The sequence below is a fragment of the Capricornis sumatraensis genome, chromosome 2 (genome assembly GCF_032405125.1).
Source record: "Capricornis sumatraensis isolate serow.1 chromosome 2, serow.2, whole genome shotgun sequence".
NCBI lineage: Eukaryota > Metazoa > Chordata > Mammalia > Artiodactyla > Bovidae > Capricornis > Capricornis sumatraensis.
This window is the reverse complement of record NC_091070.1, coordinates 2,631,984-2,649,485: the sequence shown is the minus strand read 5'-3', so window position 1 is coordinate 2,649,485 and position 17,502 is coordinate 2,631,984. Positions and strand designations below refer to the sequence as shown.

Sequence of the window (17,502 nt, the reverse complement as noted above, 5' to 3'; positions counted from 1 at the left end):
GTCTCCTAAGTGGTCTGTCTGCTTCCGTCTTTCACCTCTCCCTCCGTCATCAATACAGGATCCAGAGTGACCTTGTCAAACCATTAACTCAAATTGGGTCACTAATTTGATTAAATTGTTCCAATGGCTTCTAATCTCCCTCAGATGGGAAGGCAAAAAAATCTTCTCAATAGCCCACGAAGTCCTGAACAATCTGTGCCACCACCGTTCTTCATCAGACCTCGTCTCTGTGCTTTTACGGGAATTCACTGCGCTCCAGCCACTCTAATTTTCCTACTGCCCCTCAAACACATGAGGCATTCCACTTCAGGCCTCTGAACGTGACATCCCTTTGCCTGCAACGTCATTCCCTCCAGACAGCCACCCGGCACAGTCCCTCACCTCCACGGCTTCACTCAAGCGTTACATTTATATTTTAAGCAGGCCTTCCTGGCTCCCCTACCCAAACTTCTATCTAAACTCTTTCCAATAGTCTGTGTCTCACTTTCCTGCTTTTTTCCCCTAGTCCTTACATATTATATATATCTACACACACAGACAGACAGATACACCACTATATACACAAAATAATATATATGTACATACCAAATACATAATTCAATATATGTGCATAAATGTGAAATTTACCTTGTTTATTACCTCCCCCCAGTACATAAAGTGTCAGTGAAGGTTGGGAATTTCACTTGTTTGGTTCACTGCTGTAATTCTAGTGCTAAAAACAGCCACTGGCAAATACAAATAGGTGCTCAATAAATATCTGCTGAAAGACTAAGTAAAACAAGAAATACCTATTTTTACACTAATATGTATCCCAGACACCACTTAAGAAAGTGTCTTAAGAATGTGGGTGTAACCAACTGTGGCAAATGATGATGATAAATCAAAAAAGATGAGAACAGAGAACTGACCTCTGGATAGAGCACTGTGGAGGTCACTGGTGACCTTGACAAGAGCTGCAATGGTGAAATAAAACAAAGCCAGGACTGAATGGGAGAAAAAGAGCTGAAGACAGCGAGTACAGATGACTTTTTCAGTTATTTTCTCTTAACATGAAACCACTGCATATGGCACTGCCTCTCTTCAGAATGCTATGCCTTCGCTCACTTCCCCGATGACTCTGCCTCTCCGTTGTCCTTCAAGACCCAGCCTGCTCAGGTGTTCCACTCACTGGGACACATCCCTGTAACTGTTATACACTGCACACACCATACCCCAGGTACACTAATGCTATCCCTGGTACACACAGGAATCTTACACTTGACTGGCAGGGTTTAACTCCTAATACCTTCAGGCTAGACCCGTGCACAAAGGAGTTCAATAAATATTTCTTGGATGAGTGAAAAGCCTTGAAGGAACAGTAAGTTGATCGTTTCTAAGGAACTATTCTTATTTCTTAATAGTTTCTAAGAATTTATTTACCATATGTTTTCCTTAATTTATATAAAATATATTTTATTAGTTATCTGTATATTAGACATCATAAAATAAAAAAGGAAACAATTATAATACAAATCTAAAATTTCTCTTTTACCCTAATAATATACACTTAAGGTACATTTATGATAGTTTGAACTATTATTCTATATAATTCCAACCTTTGCCTGAAAACATGTTAATTTTACCTCTTAAACTATGTAGCATTTGAAAAACAACCATAAATATTTTGATATCCAAACACACAAAATGAAATCTTACAGAAAAAAATTATTATATAGTCTGTAAAAGTTAAGACCACCAATTCTAGTTACTTGAACATGGGGACATTTTACTAAATCTGTATGTTGCTTAATACTTTCTGAAGTACAGCTTCTGAATATTACACAATGCTTAAGAAAATTCTGGAATCAAGTTTGAAGGAAGGAGTTCTACCCACTTCTCAAACTGCTTATTTAATAATTCTACACATGCATGTTTTGGGATACAGATTGGCAATGTGTTTCCTAAACAGAATCATCCGGGGGCACTGTGTGAAAAACAAATTTCTGGGATCCAGCTCTAGAGGATTCTAGCTTAGTACATCTCATGAAAAGGCTAAAAAAAATGGCAAAAAGCTCCTTAAATGATTCTGATGATCAGTCAGGTTTGGGAAATATTGACCATATATCTGGAAACATTAAGTAGACAACCAGTAGGCTTGTGGTGATTCCCACCAGACCTTAGAAAGTTGCTGCCCTCAACCCATAAACACAAAACACACTGATCCACCACGGAAACATCATACATTCCAAAACGCTTTTCCAACAACAATTCTGACTTGTGTTGAATAAATGAAATTTTCATACTGTAAGTACAGAGTCGTTAGAAAGCACTTTTACTAGACTATGGTGAAGCCTGATCAGTACTTTTTCTCAAGAGCACCACCTGCCACAATTGACGAGCTACTCTACCTTTCATTTTGTCTAAAGAAAAAAAAAAAAAGTAGTGACAAAATGCACCAAGTTAACTACATTCCATTAACCCTCTTCACTGGTGATACATGTTTTGAGAACTATCAGTAACATCCACTTCAAATACAAACTTGTCAAAAATGTGTTGATGGGTGGTATCTAGAAAAACTAATTTAAAAAGCTACTGTATCCTTTGGGAAGACAGCTGGCAAAAGTTTCAAAATATAGACCACGCTACAGAAGTGCATTTTATAGTAAAACTGCCAGTAGTCTCTAACTTACTCTTAAACCTGTAACAGACATTTAATAACTAGAGAATTTTATCAATATAACTTGGGACATAGAAAATGAGAAAAAAAAGTGACTAAAATTCTGACAGTGAAACAAATTTCTATATAAATCAGTAATACTGAAATAAATATAACTAAAGGAAAGAACACAATATACATACATATCTAGTAAAAAGAAGTAAGATAATTACACGTAACAGACAAAATGATAAAGTCATGTGGCACCACCGCTGGCAATGCTAGATGTAGTAAGACGACAGAACTGGAAAGCAAATGATCCTTACTTTTGTCTTTCCAACCAATATGGCACTTGCATTTTTAAAACCTAAAGACAATGACTTGCTCATTCTGGTACAGTCTTACATTCAGACTAAGTTATATTTAATAAGTTTACCTAAGTTTCAAGAAATATGAAAATAAAACATGATAAATACAGCAATGATGTTTTATTAATAAGACTAACATTACAGCAACATTGTTTTCCACCATGCTACCATTTATAAAAATTTCATTTTCTGCTGTGACATAATTGAAAAATTACAGTAGTAACTATACCTGTATTTCAAACACTGAATTGAAACAAATTTGAAAACGTTGAACTTTCACAAACAAGAATGATTTCTACCATTATTGCTTGAAACAAAATTTCCAGTTTTTGAGTGGAAATCAAACTCTTTGATTGCTTAGTCTTAGTACTGTATTAAATTTGTGTCACGATTTCAGGATGCAATTGCCATGGCAATTTTCAAGCAAACTTTTTACTGTTATAAATTATTTTGAGGGTGAATCATTTGCATAAAGTCACAAGCAAGTATCTAATTAAGACAAAAATTAGACTAATCTGTCATTTTCAAACATTTTGAGACACTACATCTATGGTTATGCAACTATGTACACCAAAGGAAAGCATAAGCATCTCTTCCTTGCAGTTTACTGAAACACAATTTTAAAAATTCAAGCCATGTGACATACAGGTTCAAATTACTGCTGGAAGAATAAACAAAGCATCATTTACCCCATCAAAAAAAATTGTATCCAGTTTCAGAAGATCTTCATACCATATTACTCTCAACTACCAAGGAGTAAAAACAACAGAAGTGCACCTCAGCATCCTTTGCACCTACCGACCCCACCTACTGAAAGGAGCCTAACAGACTGAGTATCTGGAGGAGGACTTCAGTCAAGGCTGTTTCCACTAGATAAACTTAACTATCCCCTGAACTGTCGGAGATTAACACGTGGAAAAGAAGAGAGAAACGGGAAAGGATCAGGGAAAAAGACAAAAAACTGGGGTAAATTCTACTCTTGGGGTGAATAACACACAAGATGGTAAAGAATCTGCCTGCAGTGTAGGAGACCAGGGTTCGATCCCTGCATGGGGGAAGATCCCCTGGAGAAGGAAATGGCAACCCACCTGGTATTCTTGCCTGGAGAATTCCATGGACAGTGGAGCCTGGCAGGCTACAGTCCATGGGGTCTCAAAGAGTCTGACGTGAGTAAGCACACACACACACACCGAACCCCAAACACTGCCTCATTTCCTATTCCACAATCTGTTTCTGCTCTCTTTATCTTTATTCTATCTTGCCCTACCTTTTGTTTGTCCTAGGCCTCCCTCTCTTACAGAGCATAACTGTGCAGACATGCAAAACAGATCTTTATTTATGGTATTTAAGTACCAGAGTGTTTTGCCTACAAAACATGATACCAAATGGGTTTTAATTGCACAGTTTAAGTCCTGTGGAACACAGATAGGGGGATAAAACTGAGTAATCAAACCCAATCACAGAATCTCTTAAACACACACATACACAGAGTCTCAAAATGTTTTAAAACACATCTCTCTTTATCAACGACAAATATGCTGTGCTTGAGACAATAATCAAGTTTAAAATAATCTCTGCTGCTCTTAACTTCATTTGCCACAAAAGTTCTGCTGAGACACTGATGGAAAATGCTATTTCAAATACACCGCTCACTAAAGAAATGGAAGCAAGCACTGGGACCAATTTTAAGAGGACGATCAAAGAAGAATTAAAATGTAGACAAAATTGTGATTTAAGTGAAAAAAAAAAAAGTAAACTTATTTAGGAGTGCTTTACCAAAAAGGAAACAAGAGAAATGGAAATCAGAATAATTTTAGCACCTAAAATGACTGGGTGGGGGAGGGGTGTGTGTGGATGGGTCTAATCAATCCTTACCCTCAAAGTGCCTTCAGGTGTGCAAATTTTAAAGTCCGATGAACTGCCTGAAGGTTGCCGGGATTTCTATCTGCTGATAACAGCAGGCGGTGAAACCTCAACGAGTTATTATGGCCAAGAGCCGAGTGCCCTCTAGGATGCCAGCCCGGCCGCGCTCCCCCGGACCAGCCTAGCGCTTATGGGACTCTTCTGCGTTCTCTGCTAGGTAAAGGACTTTCCTCTGGCGCTCTAAGAATTCGTTTAATAAGCAGTCTCCGACGAGATTTCAAGGGGTAAAAATGCAACCCACAGCAGCTTTCGGTACACTGCACCCATCTGAGGAAGGGAGAAGGGAGGACCCGCGGACTTGGGGCCATCGCAGCGACCCGAGGGGCAGACTCGGGATTCGAAGACGGGAAAGGGCACTGGTTTCCCGGTGCCCAGAGGGCAGGGTCGGGACTAGCGACGCCCTGCGCGAGCGGGCCGCGGGGGGACGCCGGCCGCCCCGGGCCCCGTACCTGATGATGTCGTCGCTGTGGCCCCGGTAGAACTTCTGCCGGTGCTCGCGCGGGCTGTACACCACGCCGACGCCCGCCACGAAGTACACGATCTCCTTGGCCGCCGTGTAGTAGAGGTTGTTGCGGCACTGGTGGCCCCGGTAGCCGTACACCCACTCGAGCCGCAGGTGGCAGCTCGGGGCGCTCCTGGCCGCCATGTCGGGGCGCCCAGCCCGCCGCGCCGCTCCGCTCGGGCGCCCGGCGGCGGGAGGCGGCGGCGGCCGGGCGAAGCGAGCCCTCCCCGGGCGGCCGGCACTCGCCGCCTGCCGCGTCCTCTACGCCGCGCCCGGCAGCCGCATGCCGCCTCTCCCTGCCGCCGCCGGCGCCGCCTCAGCCCACGGGCGGGAGGGGAGCCCTCGCCTCGCGGCGCATGCTGAGGGCCGCGGGCGCCGCCGGCCGTCAGGTGAGGTGGGGGACTGCCGCGCGCCCCGCCTTCGCCGCCTCGGCCGCCTGGTCTCCTCAGCCCGCAGCGCCCAAGCCGTGAGCCGAGCGAGCGAGGACCCGCCTCCCGTCTCCACTCCTCAGCCGCCGCCGCCCCGGTCCCCCTGCGGCGTTCGCGTCCCTCCGCGTCCCGCCGCGGCCTCGTCCCACAGCTCGGCGGGCCCGCGCCGCGCGCGCCCCCGAGCCCAGACCCGCGCGGCGCGCCCCCCAGCCCCGAGCCCAGACCCGCGGCGTGCGCGCCCCCGAGCCCAGACACGCGCCGCACGGCCCCCGACCCCTGAGCCCAGACCCGCGGCGTGCGCGCCCCCGAGCCCAGACACGCGCCGCACGGCCCCCGACCCCTGAGCCCAGACCCGCGGCGTGCGCGCGCCCCCGAGCCCAGACCCGCGGCGTGCGCGCCCCCGAGCCCAGACACGCGCCGCGCGGCCCCCGACCCCTGAGCCCAGACCCGCGGCGTGCGCGCGCCCCGGAGCCCAGATCCCGGGCCCCGGCCCCCGCCGCCCGCGCGCGCCTCGCCCCGCCCCTCCCAGCGGGGGCGCTCCCGGGACCTTCGCTGGGCCCGGTTCTCCTGCTCCCCCTCTAGCTGCACGGTTCTAGCTCGGCTATCTTCGGCCAGGACCGATGACCTCGGCTGCCCTGATCGCATCCCGCTCCGGCTCCGGGCGGACTCTCGGCCGCCCTTGTCCCCTGCTGCTGCAGAGCGCCTGTCGGTCTCACCAGGCCCCCCGTCCTCGGCCAGGACTACGCTTATGCGTGGAAGAATCAACACCAGGATGTTAACCTCCTTGTTTAATTGTTCCTTTTACCTTGTGCGTGTGTATGCTTTTCTGGCAGCTTCATGGTGCTCACTGTAGCAAACATTGCGTGGGACTAAAACCTGACTTTCTAAATACACGTTTTCTTATTTGTATACGTGACCTCAAAGCTAAAAGTAGAGTTTAACTCGTAAAATCACACGCCAGATCCTATTTCATGATAAACAGCAATGGTACTTTCAAAGCTAAAAGTAGAATTTAAACCGTAAAATCACATGCCAGATCCTATTTCTTGATAAATAGCAATGGTACGGGAGAGGGAAATGGCACCCCACTCCAGTGTTCTTGCCTGGAGAATCCCGTGAACAGGGGAGCCTGCTGGGCTGCCGTCCATGGGGTCTCACAAGAGTCGGACACGACTGAAGCGACTTAGCAGCAGCAGCAGCAGCAATGATTTTGTGTTTTTAGAGGACTGTTTTGATACTTCTCGCATGGTGGTGATGATGAGGATGTCTTCAGTCTTACTGATGCTGGAGAATGAGCCTGTAAGCACAAATACTAGAAGCAATGAGTTCTAGGTCAGTTCCTCTCCTACTCAGTTTTCTGAATGCCTCCTCTCTCATGGAATTTACCAGTACCTATAAAAATAATTTGAAGTCAGTGTTTTAAAAGATTTTAAATCCAGAATGATAACCCCAAGGTTTACAACAAGAAAAAATAATTTATAAAACACAAGTATGAATCTTCTGTGTCTGGAAAAAAAAAAAATCAATGTTTATTTCCTTGGGAAATACCAAAACTTGGAAATCTTAAAAAAAAAAAAAAAGGCTAGAATAAACTAGCATCTTTTTAAGAAAGAGGTGATGATTCCTAGATGGCATCCATACCTTGAACTGAATGTTACCCTATTTCTGCTTCCTCAAAGATGCAAATTACCAATTTAAGACAAGAGGATACCTTTTCAGTTTTGGCTATGACTTCTAGTCAACATACAGGGAAAAAGGGCTATTTCAGAGGAAATAATTTCTGTCAGTGTAAACTATGAAGGTGTGAGTAGATTTAGTGGACTCCACCAGGAAGGCTGAAAGTAGGAATGGAATCCAATTAGTTCACAATAATCATCTAACAAAACAGTGAGGAACTACAATGCAGGAAAAACTGTCAGCGCTTCATAAAGTTTCCCAGCTTTTAGACATTTTAAATTCTTATTATTTTTACTATTCCCAGGTGATTAGCTATAAAACTGTCAATGGAAATAATCATATGCCAATCTATACCTGGAGAAGGAAATGGCAACCCACTCCAGTGTTCTTGCCTGGAGAATCCCACGGCCGGAGGAGCCTGATGGGCTACAGTCTATGGGGTCTCAGGGGTCAGACACAACTTAGCCACTAAACCAATCTATAATAGAAATAGAGAAGTTTTCAGCCAAACTGAGGACGATAGCCTGGGATACACAGATCCAAGAAGCACTTGAATTGTACTTCCCTGGACTACAGAAGAGGGCTTCCCTGGTGGCTCAGCGGTAAGGAATCCGCTTGGAGTGCTGAAGATGCAGCTTCCGCCCCTGGGTTGGGAAGATCCCCTGGAGAAGAAGATGGCTACCCACTCCAATAGTTTTGCCAGGATAATCCCATGGACAGAGGAGCTAAGCGGGCTACTACAAAATGGAGGAGGCTTATACGGGCAAAAACTAAAATTACATAAATTGTCAAGGACTAGGATTGGCGCTGGAAAGGAGTAAGGGTTCTTGGCAAGCATGGATTGGTTGGGTTCAAAATGGTTGCTTGGTTACCAGGGGAGACCTTGGGAACGTAGGGTTCTAGCTGGCAGTTGCTAGCAGGTATTGTTTTGAGACTGATTGGCGGTGTCCTTGAAACTGATACAGTTCAGAAAATTCAAGTTCTCAGGGATGGAGGAACATATCTGAAACCACATCCACAATGGCCACCCAGCTCCACTTTGGATGCTTGAACCACAATTATTCCTTTTTATTTTTAAACATTTTAATTGTGATAGAAGTCACATAACGTAAACAATTTTAACCACAGTTAACTGTCCGGTTCAGGGGCACCAAGTACTCTCACATTGTGCGACTCCCACCATCATCCATCTCTGGGGTTTTTTACTCTCCTGAACTGAAACTTTTCCCATTTAAAACTAAGTCCCCATCCCCCCTCCCCAGCCCTGCCTCTGGCATCTATCGCTGTACCCTCTGACTCTATGAATATGACTATCCCAGTTACCTCATATAAGTGGAGTCAAATGGTGTTTGTATGCACCTACTGTATACTGAAGGGGCTCCCCTGGTGGCTCAGTGGTAAAGAATCTGCCTGCAGTGCAGAAGACCGCCTGCAATGCAGGAGACACAGATTCAATCCCTGGGTCAGGAAGAACCCTTAGAGAGGAAACGGCAACCCACTCCAGTATTCTTGCCTGGGAAATCCCATGGACAGAGGAGCCTTTCGGGCTACAGTTCATGGTTTCAAGAGAGTTGGCCAAGACTTAGAGATGACTGAACCACCACCACCATATATTGAAATGTGTTCGTAAGGTTAACTTAATATATGCCCTAAAAACAGACTGTGCCTTTTTTCCCCCTGTGCCATTCATTAGTCACCCATCTTATACAGAGTGGTGTATATCCGGCAATCCCAGTCTCCCAGTCATCCCCCCGGCTTTTCTCTTGGTATCCATAAGTTTGTTCTCTACACCTCGGTCTGTTTCTGTTTTGCAAATGGGTTCGGCTGTACTATTTTTCTAGATTCCACACATGCATTATGTACAATATTTGCTTTTTTTTCTTTCTGGCATACTTTATAGGACAGTCTCTGTGTCCATCCACATCCCTGCAAATGGCACAGTTTTGTTCCTTTGTATGGCTAAGTAAGGAAATGGCAACCTACTCTCTTGCCTAGAGAATCCCAGGGATGGGGGAGCCTGGTGGACTGCCTTCTATGGGGTCGCACAGAGTCGGACACGACTGAAGCGACTTAGCAGCAGCAGCGGCAGCAGCAATATTCCGTTGCATATGTATTGTTGTTCAATCATGTCTGACTCTTTGTGACTCCATGGGCTGCAGCATGCCAGGCTTCCCTGTTCTTCACCATGTCCAGGAGTTTGCCCAAACTCATGTCCATTGATTCGGTGGTGCCACCCAACCATCTCATCCTCTGTCGTCCCCTTCTTCTCCTGCCATCAAACTTGTTGTATACGTATGCCACATCTTTATCCATTCCTTCGTTGATCGGCATTAGGTGACTTCCATGTCCTGGCTATTGTAAATAGTGCTGCAGTGAACACTGGGGTGCATGTATCTTTTTGAATTATGGTTTTCTCCAGATACGTGCCTAGGAGCAGGGTTACTGGGTCATATGATCATTCTGGGCTTTCCAGGTTGTGCTAATGGTAAAGAACATACTTGCAAATACAGGAGACATAAGAGACATGGGTTCTACCCTTGGGTCAGGAAGATCTGGAGGAGGGCACGACAATCCATTCCAGTATTCTTGCCTGGAGAATCCCATGGACAGAGGAGCCTGGTGAGCCACAGTCCATGGGGTCGCAAAGAGTCAGACATGACGTAGGCAACTTAGCATGCAAGCACGCATGGTCGTTCTACTTTTAGCCTTTTAAAGAACCTCCGCTTTATTCTCCATAAAAAATTCTTTCCTTTAATGGTTAAAGCAGATGTACAATGCATGTTTCACTTCAGTTCAGTCACGTCTGACTTTTTATGACCCCATGGACTGCAGTACATCAGGCTTCCCTGTCCGTCACCAATTCTTGGAGCCTACCCAAACTCATGTCCACCGAGTCAGTGATGCACAAAACAGACTGCTCTAGTTAGCATAAGGTTTAAGTTTAATCATATATAAGCCAGAATAATTTTGCCATACTTCAGTATATTAAAAATATCTTCCATCAAAACTCTTGTAATGAGGGTAGCCAAAAATTAGAAGGGGAAGATGAGGAAGCCTGGGGGAAATGTGCCGCACTCAACAGCTTGTCTTTGGCTTGGGATGACAAGAATGAAGAGGAGGGGACTGCAGAGTAGGCTTCTGACACCTGCGAAGAAGGAACTCAGGCTTGAGAAGTCACTCTGAAGACATAAAACAACCTGTGTGGGGTTCCCTGGACAAGGGCATACCCAATTTCTTTTTGTCATAAGTATTTGTGTGTGTGTGTGTTTTTTTTTAAATAATATGTTTGCTAACTCACTACCGAGTTCCTTGAAAATCCCTGGTGGGAAAAAGGAAATGTCGTTGGCTATTTAAATTTAGGCAGTGAACTTAGAAAAGATGAAATATTTTGTTACGGTATAATTGTGGCACATTCATTGCTGGTTACATGTAGTTTTTATGAGATGTAGGATGGTGAGGAATAAGAAGTATTTTTTTCCATGTTTCAGATTTTTTCAGTACACTCTCTTATGGATCCCATGATATATATTTAAGCATCATATTAATAACAGAGCTAAATAATCTTTCCATTATTATATTTTCCATTGCAATCTTTAATGACCCAAGGGTGGAGTGTGAAGCGAAAACATTCTTGATTAAACAATCCTCAACTGACAACTCAAGACTGAAAGAGACAGCTGAGGCAGAAGGGTGGCTAAAGAGTAAACATTCCTGAATGACAGAGAGAAAAACCCCGATTAGTTCTTACCCTTACTTTTTATATAATGTTTTTACCAGTGCCACATCAGAAAGCTTAATCAACCTTTTATTGCTAGGTATGCTTTCATATCTGTACGTTTCGAAAGAATGCAAATAAGGATGCAGGAGAAAGACCCCTAAATTCTACACGTCAACAGCTGCACGTTTGTTAGGCATTTTAAATAGAAGCTACAACACCTTTTGGTAATCTATATCTTGAAACTTGAGTTCCTAGTGTGGTATATTCCAGACATTTGAAATATTAAAATGCAAGCAAATAAATTTTTTTTTTTTTTGCTCCCTACCAATTTTAGTTACCCTCAGGTCTTTACAAAAAGAAATAGAAGACAAAGTATATAAAGCTTGGAAGGCAAAATTTATACTACTAATTCTAGCTAGCTCATTCAGCCAACTTATGGATTATGATGATTTGATTTTTAATATGCTGTGCATAAAGTGTTTCTCTAACCATAGCTTTAACCTGTTTTATGTACAGAGCCTAACATAGTGTCTGGCACTACAATAGGTGTTTCATACATATTTGTCAACCATTAAATATTAAAAAGAATATTTGTGTAGTCACAATAGAATTCCTTTTAGTTTTATCTCAAATAGCTGAAGCTTTTGAAAACTCGAACCTTCTTCTGATCTCCAATACTGTATTAGTAAGAACTTTTTCGGTTAGATGTGACTGAAACCTACTCAAAATGGCTTTAGATAAAAATGGAATTTTAATGTCAAAAAGGACTGAGACTAGAACTGGCATCAAAGCACTTGGATCTTAGGGGCTCAAGATGCCATCAGAACCAGGTCATCAGAATAAACCCAGTTCAAATGTCTTTTGAGTTGACGCCATTGCCAGAAGGCAAGAGAGGGGCCAGCAGGTTCAGTTCTACCATCTTCTCTCAGAAATCCCTGTGGGAGTTCATACAGCTCAATACCAGAAAAACGACCCAGTCAAAAAGTGGACCAAAGAACCAAACGGACATTTCTCCAGAGAAGACATGCAGATGGCTAATACACTCATGAAAAATGCTCAAGATCACTCATTATTAGAGAAATGCAAATCAAAACCACAAGAAGGTTATCATCTCACACTGGTCAGAATGGCAGTCATCAAAAAGTCTACGCACTATAAATGCTGGAGAGGGTGTGGAGAAAAGGGAACCCTCTTATGCTGTTGGTGGGAATGCAAACTGTACAGCCACTATGGAGAACAGTGTGGAGATTCCTTAAAAAACTGGAAATAGAACTGCCATACGACACAGCAATTCCACTGCTGGGCATACACACCGAGGAAACCAGAATTGAAGGAGACACGTGTACCCCAATGTTCATCGCAGCACTGTTTATAATGGCCAGGACATGGAAGCAACCTAGATGTCCATCAGCAGATGAATGGATAAGAAAGCTGTGGTACATATACACAATGGAGTATTACTCAGCCATTAAAAAAGAATACATTTGAATCCATTCTAATGAGGTGGATGAAACTGGAGCCTATTATACAGAGTGAAGTAAGCCAGAAAGAAAAACACTAATACAGTATACTAACGCATATATATGGAATTTAGAAAGACAGTAACAATGATCCTTTATGCAAGGCAACAAAAGAGACACAGATGTAAAGAACAGACTTTTGGACTCTGTGGGAGAAGGTGAGGGTGGACAGATTTGAGAGCACAGCGTGGAAACCTGTGTATTACCATATGTAAAATAGATGACCAGTGCAAGTTCAATGCATGAAGCAGGGCACTCAAAGCCTGTGTTTGGGGACAAGCCAGAGGGATGGGGTGGGGAGGCAGGTGGGAGGGGGTTCAGGATGGGGGACATGTGTGCACCCATGGCTGATTCCTGTTGGTGTATGGCAAAAACCATCGCAATATTGTAAACTAATTATACTCCAATTAAGACAAATTTCATTTTTTGAAAAAAGACACCCCTGTGGAAAGAGTTTTTCAGCAGTTCTCCTGGAAACTCCTTGACTTCAACACCATTGGCACTGATTGGCTGCCCACCCTTGGCACCACAGAACAGGGCCAGGTGCGCTAAAACCACAGGAAGGGAGAGTGGAAGAGGGGTGATTCTTCCAAGGAAAACTGGAGTTCTAGCGCTAGAATGAGAAGGAGTGGATGCCAGCAGTAGCTATCCAGGGCTGACTTGGAAGCTTTAATATTCTCCAACCTCCGTTTACGTAACTAAGTCTGCATGCAATCTAAATTAAAGCAAAAACAAAACAGATGTTTGCTTTAAAAAAAACATGCAGCTTTAAGACAAGACTCCTCCTAACCAGGTTGCCACCCCAGTGCCCTTCTTTATGAGAATTCTAAAGCTAGCTGCATATTTTGGGCAAGAAAAATTACAGATTTTTCCCCCTACCAATAAACATCATCCCAAATGTCTGTTAGAGGGCACTGAAAGCCATTAAAAATGAGTATGTTATTCAAACAAAAAAAGCTGCAAGCCAAACTATCCTCTTCTACATATCTATACACCTTGCTATTGAGTCTTTTTCTCTATTAGAAACATCAATATACTCCCTGGCAGTATTCCACGCTAAGTTGGAAAGCTAGGTGGTTTTCTTTGGTTCTTCAACTGTTTCTCTTCTCCCATAAGCAGTTAGCAAGTCCTTTTGACTATTTTTAGAAATATCCCTGAACTGCCTCCCCATCTCTGTAGCCACACCCTCCCGAACTCCATTTGCGCCATAGTTCAGTTTAGCTTCTACTTGTCTTTCCCCTAGATTCTGCAACACGAGTAATCTGTAAAGAGCATGTCTGAGCATGCTACTTTCCTGTGTCAAGAAATTTTCCAGAAGCAATGGAGGCCTCTTGAGTCTTAATATATTCTTATCATTTGACTCAATAACTTCTCCTTCAGTTATCTGTCATACTGTAATAATTTAAAAGGTAGATCAAGATTCATGCACCGAAACATTTACTATGGCCTAATTTAGAACAATAAAAATCCGGAAACCTAACTGTTCCACCTCAGGGAAACTTTAAGTAAATTGATTTGGTTCATGTGAAAATATAAAACCATTGAAATTAGGTTTCAAAATTGATTTTGGCAACATTGGAAATTTCCCTTAATATAATATCAAAAAATTTTTAAGCTAGTTACAAAAAAGTGTGTATATAGAATGAGCCCAGTTATGAAATATATTAAAGACTGGAACAAAAGATACCAAATATTAACAGTTTATGATACGATGGGTGATTTGTACACTTTCATTGGTGTATTCATATGTATACATTTATTGGTGTATTTATTGGTGATACAACTCCAATATTCTAAGTTCTTTTTTAAAATAGAGAATTTTACCCCTCAGTTCCTCATGGGAAGAGAATGCTATTTGTCTGGGAGAAGATACTCAAATGGGTGCTTGGCACAGAAAATGAGACCCCAGAGGAGCTGAATGTTGCAGAGCTCTTCTGCGTGAGGAGTGAGAAACGATTTCTTGCTCCAGGAAGACGACGAAGGAGTGGAGTCAGAGAGGCTGGAAGCTGCAGGTTTTGCCGTGCCACCCTCTCCAAAGGCTCTCAGATCTTAAAAGTTTCCAAATACAGAAAGTGTTCGTTTGTCTTCTTAATGGAAGCTAGAGAAACAGGGCTTCTTATCTAGGTTGATGTCGTTGGAAGCAGCACTCCATGAAGAGAATTATAAGTTTCTGGCAGGAGCCAGGGGAGCCCAGGATACCAACAAATGGTGGACGTGGGGTTTCAGCCCTCTAAAAGCCTCCAAGTGGTAGCGAAGTCCCAGCTGATATGACAGTTACACACACCAATTGCTACTGTAATTAGGAAGAAGTAACGAAAGTCAGTTCAACAAACACTGGGAGTTTCCAGTGGGCTCCAGGATAAAGGACCACCTCCTCCCTGGGACACACGAAGCCTCTAGCCTGCTTGCCACAGCCATCTTCAGTCACTTCCTTCCTGCCTTGACCTAGCTCTACCATCCAGCCATACTAGACTCCAGTCTTCCCCAAAATTAACCAGACAGTTCCAAAACTCCACACACCCATGTGTCATTCACGGTGTATGTAATATCAGCTCTCGTTGGCCTGGCAAACTCCTGAACGTTTGAGGTCCAGCTCAAATATACCATCTTCTTATGGGTTGAACTGTGTCCCCCCCCAAATTATACGTTGAAGTCCTAATCCCCAGTACCTAAGAATGTGACCTCATTTGGAAATAGAATCATTGCAGATGTAATTAGTTAAGATGAAGTCATATTGGAATAGGGTGGGATGCTAGTCCAGTATGACTGGTGTCTTTGTTTAAAAAAGGATGTTTAAAAAAAGACAAATACCACATGGTCTCACTTCAATGTGGAATCTAATAGAAATGATGCAAATGAACTTATTTGTAAAATAGAAACTGGTTCGCAGGCCTGAAAATCAAACTTATGGTTACCAAAGAGGAAATGTGGGAGAAAGTGATAAGTGAGGAGGTTGAGATCAACACATACACTGCTGCTGCTGCTGCTAACTTGCCTCAGTCGTGTCTGACTCCTAGCGACCCCATGGACTGCAGCCTACCAGGCTCCTCCGTCCATGGGATTTTCCAGGCAAGAGTGCTGGAGTGGGGTGCCAGTGCCTTCTCCAGATTAGCACATACACACTGCTGTAAATAAAATAAAGATCTACTGTACAGCACAGGGAACCCTACTCCGCGTTCAGTAATGACTTATAAGGGGAAAGAATCTGAGAAAGAAGAGAGATATATAGCTATAGTAGATATAGCGGATCGGCCAAAAAGTGTGTTGGTCAGTACAAGGTAAATAGGCTAAAAAAAAAGTTTGTTCGGGTTTTTCTGTAACATCTTACAGAAAACCCAAATGAACTTTTTTGGCCAATGTATGTATCAGATTCACTTTGCTGTGCACCAGAAACTAACACAACTTTGTGAGTCAACTATAGTCCAACAAAAATTAGACAGGGGGACCCGGACCCAGGCGCTCACACAGGGAAAATGTCATGTAAAGATGAAAGCAGAGATTCACATGCCGAGGAAGGATCACCACAACCACTAGAAGCCTGGAGAAAGGTGCAGAACGCACCCCTCCCTCATGGCCCTCAGAGAGAACCAGGGCTAGCAACACTTTGATCTTGAACTTCTTGCCTTCAGAACTATGAGACAATAAGTTGCTATTGTTTAAGCCACTCGGTTTGCGTAACTTTGTTTCAGCGAACCAGACAAACGAATACACACCACTTCTCTATGGTTTGCTGTGACATCCCCACCCACTCTTCAGAAGTAATCAGCTTTCGTTTATGTCCCTAGTACATTTTGTAAAATCATACATATTTCTATAGCAGCACTTATCATGTTGAATTTGGGGGAATCGTTTATTAATGCTTCTGGAATATGTGTCCCCGAGAGCATATTTTTTTGCCTGTTTAATCTTTTACAGTCTGTAGTCCTTACTCTTTACTTAGCCAGACCCTTAGCCTGGATTTTCAAAAAATACTGAGGCGAAGACTACGGCGTGGCTGTCTGAGCTGGGAAGGCAAACCCAGGGCAGCGAGGGAGAGGACAAGAAAGTGAGGTAAGAAAGCTGTGAGACGGTGTGTGGTGCACGAGTGCCTGGCTACAGCTACACTGCAGAGGTGCCCACCCGGCGCACAGAGTTCCCCTTAATGGGCTGCAAGGGCAAAACGTGGCCCGGAGTGACCTCTGGGAAGGCGAAAGGGAGGGGGGAATTTAGGGGTCCAGGCCCCCTCCTGTCTCCTCTTTGGCACTGGTGCAAGGCAACCTACGGCGAGGTGGAGTTTATGCCCACACTTCCAGGGCGCACCATCCCGTTTCTCCGTGATCTCTGAGCCACTGGCTCCCGGAGCCCCGATTCCCACAGGCTCATACAGAGGGCCACGTAGTAACCACACACACACTCACACACGCATACCTAGTAAGCTGCATCACAGGAGAAGAACCTCCACAAAAGTCAGGGAACCTACATCTTTTATAACGGGGCAGTAAGCCCTTTTTCCAGTAGTCATGTATGGATGTGAGAGTTGGACTGTGAAGAAGGCTGAGCACCGAAGAATTGATGCTTTTGAACTATGGTGTTGGGGAAGACTCTTGAGAGTCCCTTGGACTGCAAGGAGATCCAACCAGTCCATTCTGAAGGAGATCAACCCTGGGATTTCTTTGCAAGGAATGATGCTAAAGCTGAAACTCCAGTACTTTGGCCACCTCATGTGAAGAGTTGACTCATTGGAAAAGACTC

The 17,502-nt window shown here is 44.0% G+C and overlaps 1 protein-coding gene across 4 annotated transcripts in view; it reads right to left on the bottom strand.

The window, feature by feature from the left end:
• EML5 (EMAP like 5) overlaps nucleotides 1-5,572 on the bottom strand; it is a 152,548-nt gene extending 146,976 nt beyond the window's left edge. For all 4 annotated transcript variants that reach the window (XM_068965460.1, XM_068965459.1, XM_068965457.1 and 1 more), the window contains exon 1: nucleotides 5,376-5,572. In XM_068965460.1, the coding sequence (XP_068821561.1) occupies nucleotides 5,376-5,572 (197 nt within the window). The remainder of the gene's footprint in view (nucleotides 1-5,375) is intronic.
• Between the last annotated feature and the right edge of the window lie 11,930 nt (nucleotides 5,573-17,502).